We start from the raw sequence: 17,894 nt of genomic DNA on the forward strand, positions 1-17,894 counted from the left end.
ATCAACTCAATTCTACCCGCAAATGGACAACTAGAAGATACCGTCATTGTCAGAACGCTTATCCATTACGCCGAACAAGCTTACCCGACCGTCAAAGTTGCCGTACTTCACCCTGAATTTGTCGCACGCTTCTACGTTACAACAGTGGATGGCGCTTATGAAGGAATGGCTCTTCTCAACGATATCAGCGACCAGAACAAGGCTTCCAACTATCTATACGGCGTTCAACAAGGATTCGACGTGCTACTCATTCCCATTCACAAGAGAGCTCAAATGGATAGAGGCGAGCACTGGATGCTAGGAATTTACGAAGCAAGCTATGGAGAACGTCAACTATTAGTCTGCGATCCAGTCGACAACCCGCTGCCCATCGATGCCGTTTTGAGAAAAATACTGCGACACGTTTTGAATACCGTTGTTACGAATGAAAAGCTGAAAGGATGCACCAAGATGATGCGTCTTCCTGCGGAGTTTACATCGTCTTTTATGCTCGACAATACCTCTCTCATCGACGCCTTTTCCTGGACAAGAATTTTCAAGAAGCGGATGAACGGAAGCAAATTTACGAATTCGTTGTGAACAGTGTCTTTAATTGTATAATTTTTTGTTATCAATTACATTTTATTTCCTATGACTTTTCAAACTTTACCTTTGTATAGAATAGTTCCCTTTCCAAACTTTGTTTAGATAGTTCACAATGGTGCACTTTAACCGGCTATCTTTTCACCAATGGTTTCCACAAATTTTCTTATGGCATGTATTGTTTTGATAAATCACAATTGAAAATTTAAATCTTCGAGTTAGCTTCGATACCTGTTTTCTCCGAGCGGAGCTCGGTCACCCGCTGGTGAAGTAAAAAAACAAGTTCTTTACTTTTTATATTATTGTTATACATTTTAAGAAACACGTATTTTTTTATTCTTTTTGATATGAAATTGAAATGTTTCAAACTCAAAGAGGCACAAAAGTTTTTCTTTCTAATTTATAATAAATAATTCATTATTAATATACAGTTTTGCCACAATCTTATCATGAATAAATAATTGATTTTAGATTAATGATATTTTTTTCTCCATCAAGTGGAAAATATTCAGAAAAATCAGTATTTCGTTGAATTTCTAAAGATATAAGCCTCGTGTTCACGTTGTGGTCAAACAAAAACCTTTTTGCATGTACTTTTAAAATCTTTTACCGTTAAATATTTCCATCTAATTTAGATTAAATGAGCCATTATTGCCATGCAGTTTCTCCCCAATTTTATCATCAATGAAATAAAGATGTTTTTGGTTGAAATCATATACGTTTTTTCATAAAGTGAAAAAATTCATAAGAAATTAATATTTCATTGAATTTTCAAAGATATAGGCTTCCTTTTCATGTTGTTATCAAAGAAAAACCGAAAAACCTTTTTACATGTAACTTTAGATTCTTTTTCCGTCGCACAAAAATATTTCTATCTAACGACATAGATTAAATGATCCATTATTGCGATGCAGTTTCTCCCCATTCTTATGATCAATAAAATAAAGATGATTTCAGATTTAAATCATAAAATTTTTTCCATCCAGTTTAAAAATTCATAGGAAATTAATATTTCATTGAATTTCCAAAATATAGAATTCCTTTTTATGTTGTCCTCAAGGAAAAACCTTTCAACATGTATTGAAATACTAAAATCTTTCTTTGCGTGATAAAATAAATTGAAAATAGTGATTATAAGATAAAATAAATTATCATTAAAAATTAAAGCATTTGTTGAATTGGGATAGAAAATGTTACATGATTTTCATAATTAGATATGACTATTCAATTTGACCAAGATTGCGGATTACAAATGTTTAGTGTCATTTTTAGTCCTTCATAAATGGTTGAGTTGATTGAGGCTTTTCATAAAGTTTATTAGAATCAAGAAGTAATAATTTTCAAACACAAATACAAATTTTTTAAAAATGGCGGCTAATGATTCCCTAGAACGCATTAATATTTTAGTTCTAATACAGTTTTAATATTTCAATTTACAAATGATTAAATAATATCTTTTTACAGTTAAATATTAGTTATCAATTAATTATTATTTTATAAATTACTAAATTACATTATTGTTTGACAATACGTTAAATTGTTCTAGAAATAAATTTATTTTTAATGTCTCCTTAAATTTTGACTTTTACTTAAAAAATCCATTTTATTTTTATTTGTTTTAAATTATTCAACTAATATAAATGAAAAATGGAAGATTGTGTTCAAAAAATAATTTATATGAATGTGGTAAGACTTGATGGCAATTATTTTTATATTAAAATTTTATGAACTACATAAGGAAACAATCAAAAGATTTTCACTTACCGTAAAAGTTAATAACTTAAATAAATGAAGTTCATTTATTTCACAAAAAATTAAATTCAGAGGGACACAATAAAGAAATGAAAAATCTTATGAATTAATATTTAATTAACAAATAATATTTAATTAATAACTTATATTTAATTAAAGCAAGATTATTTATTCCTTTAAAGGGTAGGTAGGTGACAGAATTTGAAATCGTGTTTTAGAAACGTTAAAACTGATCAACTTTTCTAAAGAGGTTAAAAGAAAAATGAATATTTCCTTAAGATTATATGCATCATTTCAGAAAATTAATTGGAGAATGTTTTCTAAAATGAAACTTTATTGCATTTTACGAAAATATAAAACTCAACGATATGTTAATTTTTAAAACTTTATTGGTTTAGTATAATGTAATTACTATTGGCTTATTGACCTTTTTAAGAAAATACTTTAAGACATTTATAATACGTATTAATCAGGATTATAAGCAGTAATGAACCATTTATATTTTACCAAACATAAGCATGTAAAGTAGGAGCATTTTGCTTACTTTTATTGTTATGTATATATGACTTGACACGGTGAAGTAGATGTTTATTTCTTCGCACTCACAGTATTCCTAGTGGTTAAAAACGGACGTATTGTAAACATTTGGAGTTTATAAAACATAACTGAAATTTTTTAAACTTACTATATAATATCTAGAATTCACTAAAAAAGTGAATGCATAACATTAAGAAGCTAAAAAACATTAACATTTAAGCAGGTAGGTATTTTATTGGTTGCAGAGGTCTTTCGAATATTATAAAATGCTACAAAACCACCAGCACTGCAGCACTCCAAACATTGACAGGAACTTAACCAATTGATATTTAGCTAGTCATTATCAAAAGAACTCCCTAGAGATGGGACTGGTGAAGACTCATCGATGAAGACTAGATGAAAAGTATACCTACTGGACGTCTAAAACATTCTCTCTCATCTGAATTGAAATGGTGGTATGCGGGTTTAGATTTTCCCAGGTTCAGAGTTATGATGCCTATACGGATGGCAGTGATATTATTCTGACAAAACTTATTGATGGGGAAAACGTAAACTAAAATCTTGTTGACTGTGAAATTGTTATCAAACTTGATGGATGTTCATTTCACCCTTTGCATTATTACAGAGTTTACGATACTGTTGGCATCTACGCCGTGGAGCTGGTGATAATGAAAATGGCTTTAAAGATCTCAATGTCAGTAATACATCTCTCTTTACAGAACCAGATCCTTGTTGCACTCTTCGAAAAGCAAATGGTATCAAGGTAAAAACTCGCAGAGTAGACAAAAATGTTTAATTATAAAGACGACAAAAATAAACTACGTAAAAGTGTATTCAGGGGAGTTGGGCAACAAGGAGGTCGACGGAATGGTAAAACGAGGTAATGATTTCAGTCTAGTAAATTTTGAGATCTGATTTTCAAGTCATCAAAAGCAGCCTAAAAAAATACATGCGGTGCCACTATATCAATAATGATTGGATTTGGGATCTTCAAATTTTCAAAAGTGTTAATCTAAAGAAGATGAATAGGGGTATTAATATAAAACCGAAATCTCGCAGATCATAGAGGGTGTCCGCAGAAAATTAACTCAGATTTTTCAAAAACTCGAGTTCATGTAGATATTGCAGCTTAACGTAGCCCATTTGGCTCTCTTCTACTTTAAATTCGGAAAACTAGATTGGCAACATTTTAATCCAAATCTAAAAAGACTGAATTGTTAATCCGTCAAGAGGAGAGTAATTTGTACCATAATCAAAAACTGGATCTCCTCCATCGAGTTGACAAATTTAAAGGAAAATTCATACGAGAACTTGATTTTACTTTTTAATTGAATTTTAAATTTAACACTGCAAAAAACTATTAACATTGTTTTTCTCTGTTGAGGAAAATCACTAAATTATGATCTTTGTTCACGTGTCTGAATTGTTGACTTTCACGCTGTTTCTTCTTATGAAGTTGATTCTTTTTTTTAAATTTTATGTTTGTTTATTGTAGTCTGTTGCCATTTAATCGTAAAAAAATAGAGAGTTAACCTAGTTGAATATGGGTCAGAGAAGAGCTTAACTTGCCCAGTGCTCATATTTTGTCGGAATGAATTTGAAAAAAAAAATCAATTATAGGGTGCAATAGCAACTGTGAAGCACCTCTTGAACTTAAAAAGTTAAAGTAATCAAAAATATGCTGAGGTAAAATTTGAACAGTCGAAAAGTAGTGAGCGGCATTTTGAAGTCAACATTTATACCAATATGGTGCTATTAGTTGAAACAATTTTTAGTATTTAGTTGAAAGTGTCAAAATTGCGAATTGTTTTAATGTGTAATTATATTTTAATATAAATTTATATGAAGATAAAATGAATTTAATAATTTTGTTAGAGGCTTCTATTATCAGTTCCGTGACGACAATAATAAAATTAATGAACCCATTACATAATATTTCCATGAATAAATTATTCATTATATTAAGAAATGTAATGCACGCAAACCTTTTTTATTTCCTTAATATGTAATAAAACAGTGCAATGTGTTTCTTATATAAATCGAAAATAAATTAATTACTAAAATAATAGTCTTTTGCTCACTAAAAAATGAGAAAAAAGACAGTTCCATTTAATCAATAATTTATGCTGATCAAGGAACTTATGATTTTCGATTTTTTCTAAATTTTGTATTCGAATGATGATTCATCCTCGGTTTTAAGAGGTTTTCTAGATGCGCTTGTTAAGGAAAATTCAATCTTGATATAAAAGGTTTTTTTTATATACAAGCTTAATGTGAACCTTATTGCTCGTAAACTAGTAAAGTTAAATTTAGCCTTATTTAAAGCTTGCATAATTTATTTGCTATTCATTTATAAACCTTGTTGGTTTTCGTGATAAAGGTTGTTGCTGATAAAATCAACCTTACACTGGTCTCTGGGTAGCACTCTTTGTAGTCCTAAATATATAACATTAGTGAGAAATTTGATAATCTTGTCCTAAAAGTAAAAGTTGTTGCAAAATAATTTATTAGCAATATCAGGAGATGATTTTGTGGAAGTAAGTGGTGGTTTTTCGAATAATTACGTTCTATTTCATCATGCAGAGATAATCCGAAAGAGAATCCATGGAATAAAATTGGTTATAATATTGCTTAAAAAAAGCTGTCAGTGCCAGAATTTTAGAGGAAATATCTAATAACTCTTCTCCCCATTACCTATTGCCACTAAAATCACCTTCAAACTATACGTATAACCAAGCACTTTTACAAACACTTTCGAAGTCTTTTACTAATGGCTCAAATTAGAAGTAAAATGCCATCATATTAACATGAAGAGTATCACTTGCATTAAAACCAGTTCCTAAAAAATCTGACCAATGAGGTTTTGCTGTAAAAGTTATAAGAAAATCAGTTCACCGCTTTTCACTCAGTAACGCAATTGTATCCTGGAAACGCTGTCATTGGACTTCCAGAAAATGAGGCTGAAAAATTATTACTCTTCCCAAAACTAACAGTATCTGAAGTATTTGCAGAATTATTCTGAGCAGTTTTTCTGTGAAACTGCAAAACTGTCTATACGTTTCGAACGGTTTCGTTCAATAGTGACATTGGACAGATCAAACACATTTATCAGAAATTCTATTTGATACTAAACTACTCCACTTTGACAATGTAGTACTCTACCTGTCAAGTATATAACCTTATGCAAATCTGCGTCTTTGCTTAGCTGGTATCAAGCTTGCTGTCTCCCAACATTCACATCAACTTTGAAAGCAATGCTCTGAATCCCCTTAAAAATGAGTTCTCGATATGGGTTAAAAGTAGCCATAATGAATGTAGAATATTCTGTCAAAAATGAATTGCGTCTGAATGACTGCCAAGTAAAAGTTATTTCAATAATTTTGGGTATTAAACATTAGCGAGTTCAACTTTACCGCGAGGAAAACAGTTGAATTTTGTTTTACCACACTCTTGAGGAATTGAAAAAGCACCTCAATTTATACAATCATCTCGGCATGTATATTGTTTGCTTAAGACTCTCAAAAGTACCAAAACTTCAAAGGTACCGTGCAGTACTCTTAATATCATTGCGATAATTATATCTTCAATTTCGTACTATGGAATGCCCAATTCCACGACATAGTTGATATCGCTTACGATGTCATTTATCTATCTATATATGTAAATGCCTTGGTTACCATAAATAAAGTCAATCAACACAATTAATGATTATGCTTATTCTTTAATAAAAACATGAGTCACACAGACTCTTAAACAATTAAGATCGAACCACACAGGTTCCAGTTTCACTTAGAAACAACTTCAACAGACTAATAACATAGTCACTCAGATTCTTAACCACTAAGGTTACCAGTTTCACTTAGAAACTACTTCAACAGACAATTCCAACTGACTATAACTCTTCATTTACATCGAGAAAGTTCCAATACATTCTTGCTCAGGCGAGCGACATCTGACGTGATAACAAAGAGGCTGTTGTCTCGCAGTATGTTTCACACACACACACCACACACACACACACACACACATATATATATATATATATATATATATATATATATATATATATATATATATATATATATATATATATATATATATATATATATATATATATATATATATATATATATATATATATATATATATATATATATATATATACATGTGTATGTGTTATTGCTGTAGCGGCAACACTTATTTAAAAAATTTTAAGGTTCCCTTAGTACAAAATGTTGAAGTAAATATCACCAGCTTTTAATGATATATAATTATTATTGGTATTAAATCCCTGCGTCTCGCAAAATATCATGTTAGAAATTTCTGAATAAAATGTGTATAGTTTTAAAACAAATCATTTTATTTTATCGTTACTATACGTTGCTAGCGCGTGAGCACGTGGAAACGATATTTGTCTTCTTATACTTTGCTTAATTTCGCCCCTAAAAACCGAGAAGAGGAGTTTATTTCTTGGGGTAATAGTTTACAATACCATACCCTCTCATTTTTGGTGATTTATTGACACCGAGTTTGGAGCCAAAAACTAATAGATATTTGTTTTGTATCTTACACTTCTTTTTAAAACTACTGAAATACATTAAAACATTTTATATTAACAATGAACATTTCAAACATTTAATATTGACAGTAATTTAACATAATTATTACACAAATGTCATAAGCACAAAGCTTTTCAAAACAACGAAAAAAACTTTTATCCTATAAAATCATTAAAAAAATTTTTAGTGTCGCCAGATGCGTGCACAAATCCTTTATACGTTACACAAAGTGATATGTTCCGTCTGTTCTCAGTACCGACATTTTCACATAAATTCAACAATATAAGAATTGAAAATTTCTTCCGTGGATTAGCGAGGTGAACCATTTCTATTGAAAATCTCACTTCATTTGGTTCTACATGCACTCCATTCAATTGTATGGGTACCAGTTTCGAGATCAACAAATTTCAAGAAAGTAGCCGTGGTGGCTCGGGGGATAGAGCACTTGCCTCCCAACGAGAGTAATCGGGTTCGAATACCAGCGATGGTGATACGATTTCTACACTTGGCTCACACCTACCACAGTGCTGAAGTAACTTCTCCTCTGTGGTAGGCGGATCATGGGTTAGATTCAAATTTCACCCAGTATTTGATCCAGGAGTTTACTTGTCTTCTGGATTGGGTTCAAAATTACAAGGCTACGGAGTTGAGCATTAGTAGTCGTAAATGTCTAAAAATCTGACATTATAGTTGTTCCAGACAATGTTTTCCAGAAACTAACTTCAAGCAAAGTTTTATTTCGTACGATATTCTAAGACCTCAGAAAAACTTTTATCATTCACTTTTTCAATGCCACCAAACACCCATTTTTCACTCACTCTTTCAATACCACCAAACACCTATTTTTCATTCACTCTTTCAATACCACCAAACACCCATTTATCATTCACTCTTTCGGTACCACCAAACACCCATTTTTCATTCACTCTTTCAGTACCAACAAACACAAATTTTTTCATTCACTCGTCAATCTAAAACAAAAAATAAAGAGAAATATCTCTCAAAAAAAGTTCTTAAAATTAAAATATTTTTAGAGCAAAATAAAACTTCAAAAATATTGTCCTTTCAGCATGCCAAGTTTGACTCTCTAGTTGCATTACTGCGGCGTGGGTAGCGGCCGTATTATGTTTTTTCTTACAGCTTTAACAGTTAATATTTCTAGGATTCAAGTTTCTAAGTAGTTATAAAACGTAACTTTAAGTTGAACACTGAAAATAGCGGTGGCAATGGCCGTTACGAATTTTTAATATAGAGATAAATAAGTAACTATTTTTTATGTGAATGGAATAAATAAAGATGCATTTTTTTTTATTTATCATGTGTTTTATTGAATTTAGACCGAGTACTAGTCATAAAAAAGTATTTGTAGATTTAACACTCTTCCTTTTTAACGCACTGGTTATCCGATTCTCTTCGGACAAGTGGAGCCTCACACTAGTCCAAACTAGTCCAAAATTCCTTTTTTCATTCATTTTAATCACTGTTGACCAAATGCTTCTCCTGCGTTTTGATAGGCTAAGTCCTATTTTCTTTGCATAATTTATAAAACTACTACCAACATATCGGCAAAAAAAGTGACATAAGTCAGAAAACGGCAGTTTTGAGAATATGTCAATAAAAAATATGTATGAATGGCCCCATCAGGATCAAAAAGTATCGCATTTATAACTCGCAATTTATCCAGATGAGGGCAGTCGTGTCAGTTTTGAGTCCAATTCAGAATGAGATAGTATGATATAATGATGATGTGAGTCCACATCAATACCAGCATTTAACATTAGCATTGCAACAAGTTTCAAGAACAATATACTTCTATTTTTACTTACATTTATGCATTGCCGTTTTAATGTAAATTATGTAAAAATCAGCAATTTTGAGACTATGTCAATAAAAAATATGTATAAATAGCCCCATCAAGCTCAAAAAGTATCACATATCTAACTCGAAATTTATCCAGCTAAGGGCAGTTGAGTCATTTTTGAGTCTAATTCAGAACAAGGGTTATAGTATTCTTTAAAGTGATTTTTCTCAAACGCTGCATTTTAGAGTTATGACACTTTTCTCTCCCGGGAGCGATATTTTTGTTTTCTTATCTTCGATCTTTTATATCTTTCATAATCCTCATCATCCCGATTCTTCAGCATCGTGTCCTAGTTACTTGCAAGTCCTATCTAATCTCAAATCACATTCCAAATACAATTGAGCACAAGCTTTGCTTTTCAGAATTACAAATTTTATTCTTTGACCATTCAGACTTCTGAAATTTCCCAAAGATTTGACTTTTGAAAACTTTTTTTGACTTTTCAGACCTCTGAAAAACTTATTATTTTTCATCTTCATATGTTTCAAATTTTTTAACATTGATCACTGAATTGATTTCTTATGCCATTGTGTTATACAATCTTTGATATTCCCAACGCATTGTTCCTCCAATACCTAATGCTCTATTATTGTGTAAACTTCTCATTTGTTTTTTTCTAAATTTTCATTGTACTTTATATTTTGTAAGCTATTTTTACTTGTTGTTGATGTAAGTATTTGTGTCTTATGTATGTTAAATGTATGTTTTGTATGTAGAATGTATGTTCTACTCTCGTATGCCCTTGAATAGGGTGGGTCAAGATACGAATAAACAATATCTTCGAAGCAATATGGTCTTAATCCATGACGAAGCAACTGCTTCGAAGGCGAGGGGATGTTATAAGCTTGAAAGCAAGCGGAATGTTTCACAAATTGCTCCAACTTCCTCAAATTAAAGAAATCGCTTAGTGAAATTTTTATGCCAACTTCAAAAATGTCAGTAATATTAGTAACTAAAAAAGTCAAATTAGTAAAGCGGCTAACAGCTATTGTTTTTTCTAAGATTGATTATAGCCATTTATAATTTTATGCGTACAAAGCAAAGTTATATGTATAAAGCAAAAATATTCTTTTTATCTGAAACACTTATACCAATATATTCTGGATTATAACAAGGCCTTAAATCTCGAACACTTATCTATCTATACATCCTCGATTTTATCTCGGCTTTATACCTTGAACACTTTTTATATATTCGAACAATATATTCGTATTCCGTTCTGGGTGAGTAAATAGAGTGGCAACACTCTGCTGCCTGACTAACAGGTAAGCTCGGCAGACAGGTTTGTTTACACGAAAACTCATCTGTTCGACAATGTCCGAAAAGAAAATTACGAAAACTCTAACTGATTGACAGATATAATTGATCGGATTATTCATTAATTTTTCAAAATTCTAATTACGCAATTTACACGCTCTTAATTAAAACTGGCTTTTTAGTAAAATAATTTAGAAAAAAATGTTTAAAAAAAAGAATTAAAAATGGGAAACATAAAATAAAATAATTAAAATACTAAAAGACATAATTTTGGTCAATAAAATCAAAATATATAATTTTTTGATTATTCGTTTGATAATTTCTGCGTTTACGTGGTAAATAATTGCCGAAAATTCTCACATTTCGTTAAAAATACGAAACTGAATAGATAAATTTAACCTAATGAATTGTTTTAACGCCATGATCTAATGTATCATGATAAAATAAGTTTTAAAACATGTACCAAGTTTTATCATATTTTATAAAAAAAGCATTTTTTTAAAATTTTTTCAATAGTATTACTAAAGCACTTCGGTGAAAAAAATACTGACCTTTTTGTTGTTCCCATATAGCCAGAAACATGCTACATTTTACCATATTCAGGAAATTTTAACCATATTTTTTTTCACTGAGTACCATCCGAAAATTTCTGATTGCAGAATTGTATTGGTATAATTTACCATTGATTGCCTATGAGTAATTAAGTCATTTGTAACATTTAGGCTGCTGTTTTATGAAGTAAAATAACAATATATCTTCAATATTCTTGGAATTGCTAAGAAGGTTTTGAATTTTGACGATATTCGAAGGCGACATTTTCATAAATTGCTTAATAAGGATTCCAAATAAAGTATCAAAATATTACTTAAGTAATTTCCATGCATGAATTAAATAATTTCCATGCTAATTTACTTAAATGCCTATGCATTGTCATTTTTTCTCATTTATTTTTATTTCAAAGTTGAAAGTACCTCTTTTTACATTTTAAAAAATTCTCTGCAATTTTTGCTCAGTTCCTTTTAATGAACTTTAAAATTAATAAAGAAGAATATGTAGTATAGTCTGTTGATTGTTTTTTTACCCTTTAAATCTTTGAGAAAATAATACATGAGCTGGAACTCCGTGCCTTTGAGCAATTTAACTTCTAAACGTTTTCTAAACGGTTGAAAAGTTTATCTCCAAACAGAGTTTAATGTGTGGAAATTTAGAACACTTTTCGACTAGCTAGAGTGTTAAAATTTCAACAAGAGCTTTGCACCTTATCAACATGAAAGGCAAAAAAAGTTACTCATGCTCCAAGCAAAATTTATCATCTATTGGATACTTTCAACAAAACGCGGTTGTGTTCAATCATGTGATTGTGCATGACGTGCTAATGTTACAGCCTTATGCTTTGAGTTTATTATCACGCTGAATCAATTTTTTCGGATTTGATTTAGTTGGATAACTGCAAGCGATTTTACGAATGTGTGCGGTTTCTGATTGGTTGACACACGCGTCACGTCTCCTTCAAGTATTAAGACTAGCATACGAAAAAAAAAGAAATGAATGAATACTATGAATCTATACATAATAATAAACGCGGCTGTGTGTGTGTGTGTGTGTGTGTCTGTAATCACAATATATCGCCCCAGAAGCCTCGCCCGGGCACGAAACTCGGCCCATAATTGTGTTTTCACACAATGAAGAAGTATTTTTTTTCTTTTTCAAAAATTTTGATTAGTTATTTAGTTATCAGTCATTTTGTAAGTCTATGCTTTTCGTCTGCTTTTTCGTCTTCAAAGAGCCATATTCAATAAATTATTAAAAAATGCATATACTTTTCCTCACTCTTATAAATGTATGCTAATGCGAACCTCACAATTGAAATATTAATTTTCGACAACTTAAACCAATAATATACGAAGGAATTAATAATTTAATTGTAAAGTTCGCATTAGTTTACATTTATTAAAGTGGAGAAAAGTTTAACTTTCGTATTAAAAATGTGGCAACATATTCGATACGTAAATAGAACGCTTCGCTTTGATATATTTGTCGCTGTTCATAATTGTTATAATAAGTTTTTCTTTTTCTTTCCACGCTCTATTTTTTTTTCTGAAGCGAAGACGATAATTTTTATAGCGATATTGTAGTACTTTGTACAACTAAAAATTCTTTTCACAACACTTTAAAAATATTTACTTTATTTTCTTTATATATACAGAGAACAGTCGGCAAAGAATTCGATTAGGTTGAAAAACATTTCGCTAAAAAGGAACGAATTCCAAAAGAAAAAATAAACAACTTAAAGAATGAAAATGCTGATGCCAGTCAATTTTTTGAAAGTTAACTTAGAAATAACAAACCAAACGATGTTAAATAACAAACCAAACTATGTTAACAAAATGACGTAGAAAGCGCAACTAGATCAAAATTATACAAGCACAACTAGATCAAATTATAATACCTGAGTGCTTGACGTAACAGATATAGAAATAGAATTTGATACCATAAAAAATTATATAGAAATAGAAATTGATACCATAAAAAATTTATTCGTTTTCGTGTTCTTTTCATGTATTTAGCATTTTAGTTTTTTTTTCTTAAGCGTTGTAGCTATATAATTTCAAACATCCTCAAGAGCTATAATACATTTGCAGCAGAACTGGATATGAAGACAAAATTGCTGGACAGGAACACTTTAATTGTCCACTAATCTTCAGATTTCCTGCTATGTTTTAAAAAACTTTATTTGTGAAAACCTTCAGCGTGGCGGACAGCTGGCCGCCTTAGGCGGCTAGTATTAAATAAAAAACAAACAAATAAATAAATAACAAATAAGTAAATAATCTGGGTAATTTTACCGAAGCACTTTTGTTATGATTATGGTAAAATCAACTATAAAATATAATTTTATATTACGTGACAAAATTTGGTAACTGTGGTAACATTTTGCAATTTTATCATAATTCCAAAGAGCATAGAATAAAAACCATATAATAGCTTAAGTTTGCTTTTCAAATTAGTAATTTTTACCATATGTGTCGTAATAAAAAGTATACTTTTCAGATTAATAATTTTCACCATATGTTTCGTAATAAAAAGTATACATTTTTAAACCAGAATTTCAAGTAAACCGTTACCGTATGAACGGAAAAATGGCTTTTTCTTTGTGAAGTTTAGTCCAATGCATTTGTTTGTTTTTAAATTTTTGATAAATATCTTTGGTTTTCAGTAATTTACGTTAAAGAAATTAGCATCATTCAAATTAGTTTTCATCAATATAAATTGTAACAGATTAACTTCCTATTTTTCAGAAAATAAATATAAAATTTTTAAGAACTCTTTTCCTTTATCAAATAAAGTAACTTTTTTTTAATCATTTTTTCTGAAACATATAGTTCTGTCGAATGCTGCCAAACCATCAAAGAAAAAAACATTAAGTAAACGCAAATCAAAAATTTAGTATTAAATCCAAGATGTCGAGGTTAGAGGCCTTAACCGTGGAGAAAAACGTTACTTACCTTGACATGTTGCTACAACAACAGCGAATACGACCAAGAAAAGGAAAGTTTTCATTTTTGCAAAATTATTTCTTAGTCAGAAAATATTTTAAAATGTATTAGGATCAGTAACGTATATATACGAAAATTTTATCTTTAATATTATTCATAATGAAATAAAAATAAATTAGTTTCCCATAAAACACAGCTGGAATAAAAAAAAGCACTAAATATTATAGTTTGTTGATTTCTTTGCATACATTAATTTTCTTTATAAGCAAATGTCAAGATTTATTAGCAATTTTAGATGATCGTTTTCTTTAAAGTCTTCCTTTTGAACTTTTTTTTGTCATAAAGTAATAAAATTAGTAATAAAAATCCAATTTTTAACATTTAATTTAGTATATCAGCCCTATTCCATCATGTGTTTTATATATTTGCAATGATACATTATTTTTAATATTGGCTAATATCAAAACGTTAGACTCTTAAAAAATTATTGATAATGTAATTAAGTTCAAGTAATAATGGGGCAGTTATTAATTGAGAAATTTGATCTGATAATTTAAAATAAAAATCTTAAGAATAATTAATTGAATTTTGCAGATGCTATAAAGGATCTGCAGGACCTGCTGCCATGCTGTAAGTTTTCTACTCCCAGGAAAATTAATAAAACCATCTGTGTTTTGCGTTTTGATTAAGCGAGAAAAACACATAGAACACAGTACCTCACATATCTTTTTTTAGCAATGTAGGGTGCTGAATAAGTGCAAGCACTATATATATATATATATATATATATATATATATATATATATATATATATATATATATATATATATATATATATATATATATATATATATATATATATATATATATATATATATATATATATATATATATATATATATATATATATATATATATATATATATATATATATATATATATATATATATATGTAACACAATAAAGAGACCGAAAAAGATAAAAAAGACAAATTAGCAAAAAAAATTAAGAAAAATTATAATAAGTTTTATTTACTGACTACAAGCTGCATCTGCATAAAATCCAGTAAATAAGCTAAAAATACAAAAAAACAAGGGAAAATATATTATATAATAGTATTACTACAATATAATTATATAATAATTATATGTTATCTGTGTTTTGTTCTGTCTCCGTGTTTTGTTCCGTAATTTTCTTGAAGTATTTTTGTTTGACATGTTTTATTTCAAATTTTTTACTAATTTTGTTCTATTTTTATTTCTAATTTTTTTTGTGCTCTTCACACTATTGTATTGATATATTTTGCTTTAACAACATTAATAATATGTTAGAAAGCATTTTTTGAGGATATAATCGTATGAGCAAATGACGAGATTATATCTTTTCCTCATTTAGTATTCCTGCTTTTTCGATTTTTCCTCAATTTTTAAATAATTTTAGAAACATATCAATCAATTATAATTTTTCTTCTTTTCTTTAAAGCTATAAATATTTTTCTTTTTTTTTCTTTATATATATATATATATATATATATATATATATATATATATATATATATATATATATATATATATATATATATATATATATATATATATATATATATATATATATATTGGATTTTATCAAGGAATTTTAATTGACAATTAGGACCTGATTTAACATGAGGCCACCTAAATGTTTAAGTTACAAATATTTTTAGGGGTTTTTTCCTTTAGAATTTTTTTTTATTATTATGAGTTTTGACAAAGATTGTTGCGAAAGATTGTTGTGTTATTAAAATATCCAAAACTTTTTAATGTTATAAATAATTTATAAATATTTTGTAAAAAAAAGACATGTAAATTTAGTTTAAAGTTTAAGTGAACCCCAACAATTAATTCGCTGCATACATAACCCGAATTTCGTGATCACTCCCTGATAACAACGCATTCTATTTTTCTGTAAATAATGATAAATTATGCTTGTAGTGATCAGACAAGGATTAAATTTGCAGCTCATCAAGCTCAATGCTCCAGTATTGATTTTAGCACACTGGTTCGTAGAAAAGAGGTCGAAATCTTCTTTACATGAAAGACAGGAATTCAGTTAAAATTTAAGCGTTATAGCTAATCGGAGATTGTTTAAAACATCGATTGATGACAATACACCATTGCAATAATATATTCATTTATTTCGATTAAGGTGTGCAGAAAATGATTGAAATTTGTATCGTGATCCAGTAAAAATATCCGGTTTATATTTTCGCCCTAGTCGGAAACTCGTTAAAGTTTTAATTATTACTAAATTCTCTTTGGCGATGATGCAGCAATTAAATTTGCAACGAATAATGCAATAAATAATAAATTTGAAATGACTGAAACTTGTATTGTCGTCACGCACATGTATTTAGTTACTACCTAAACCCTCTAGTTAGTTGGAATCGGTTAGAATTTCGATTATAGGCGTCTCTTTTGGCTACTACTTCTATGGCTTTAAAATTTATCAGACACTTGTGGCTGAAGGGATAATCCGTTTACCCTCAAAGAGGTGACCCATGTTTGAATCTCAATGATGGTTGGTTGATACGAATTCTGTCACCGGTACGCACCGACCACTCTGCTGACGTAAAATATCCTCTGTGGTAGACGGATCATGGGTTAGAATCCCCTAGCCGACGGGAAAGCTCTGAGCATATCTCGTGTCATTTCCCTCTATGTAACATAAATTCCATCAAGAAGTCCCACACAAAGGCATGTTTGTCCCAATGGTTGATCCAGGAGTCACCTTGTCTTTTGCGTTGTGTTCAAAGTTACAAGGCTACGGAGTTAGACAATGATTATCGTTAACTCAGAATTGGATCGGCTGCTCTATGACGGTTATAAAATTTTTAAAATATTATAAAGAATTCAAAAAATATTCCTTTGATGCCACATTTCTTCTTATTTTATTTTTTACCTTTAATATTCTTTTTCTCTAAATTTTTTAAGTTATCAAAGTTGAGCTTCATTTTCCAAATTTGGTTTGTTTTCCCAAATCACGTAACAGTCTGTCTTAATCATATGCGTCCACCTTAATAATTTATAAAAATACGGAAATGTTTGCATTATCAGATGCATGTTTCTGCTGCAGTTTCTTGGGATTACTCATTTCAACACTCTAATTAGTTAAGTAAAATAATGAAAAAGTTTTGTGTGAAATATTGACTTTTACTTTTTATCACAATCAACTTTTTTATCTCAAATATCAGACTCTATATCTTTAATCTAAGTTTTAAAAAATAAATTCGAAGATAGTTATTTTCAAAAAGATTTACATTCATGCTGGATTTAATACTTTATTGCTGTAACCACTGGGGAAAATCAAATCCACCTTTTCTTTCAGATTTATGTTAGCCTTTCATCTGTATAGACTTACACTGACTAATTTTGTATCTCTAATCTCAGACTTACTGTCTAGAATATTTCTAATTAGAAAGTAATTATACTATCAAAATGATTTGTATTGCATGCTGGTTTTAAAATTTTTTGTCTTATTTTCTAATGATACTTGAACAAGCCAAGCTCGCCATCTATAGGTTTTGAAAACTAACTCATTAAGTAGCATAATTAGAGTGAAAGTGAGACTCAGCTTAGAGCCTCCCGGATAGATGGCAGCACCACTATCATTCGTGAGGCCACTTCCTCAATTAGACATAGATATTAAGGGGAAGGATATAATCTCCAGATCCCTATTCCTACGGTACTGCTCAGAGATAGACCTCGATACCGCAGACCTTACCTGCACACATATCGCATATACTCAATGTCAACCCAAGTCAATTTAGACCATAATCCAATGCTCTAGCTACTGGACTAACACGGCCTCTTT

The 17,894-nt window shown here is 29.6% G+C and overlaps 1 protein-coding gene across 1 annotated transcript in view; it reads right to left on the minus strand.

Moving 5' to 3' along the window:
* The window catches only part of LOC147804285 (venom peptide SjAPI-2-like), a 65,483-nt gene extending 51,299 nt beyond the window's left edge, over positions 1-14,184 (minus strand). The window contains exon 1 of the mRNA XM_087152257.1: positions 14,055-14,184. Coding sequence (XP_087008383.1) covers positions 14,055-14,109 — 55 coding nt within the window. The 5' untranslated portion in view covers positions 14,110-14,184. The remainder of the gene's footprint in view (positions 1-14,054) is intronic.
* Between the last annotated feature and the right edge of the window lie 3,710 nt (positions 14,185-17,894).

This window comes from Parasteatoda tepidariorum, chromosome 9 (genome assembly GCF_982258835.1).
Source record: "Parasteatoda tepidariorum strain Cologne lab strain chromosome 9, Ptep-v5.0, whole genome shotgun sequence".
Classification (NCBI taxonomy): Eukaryota; Metazoa; Arthropoda; class Arachnida; order Araneae; family Theridiidae; genus Parasteatoda; species Parasteatoda tepidariorum.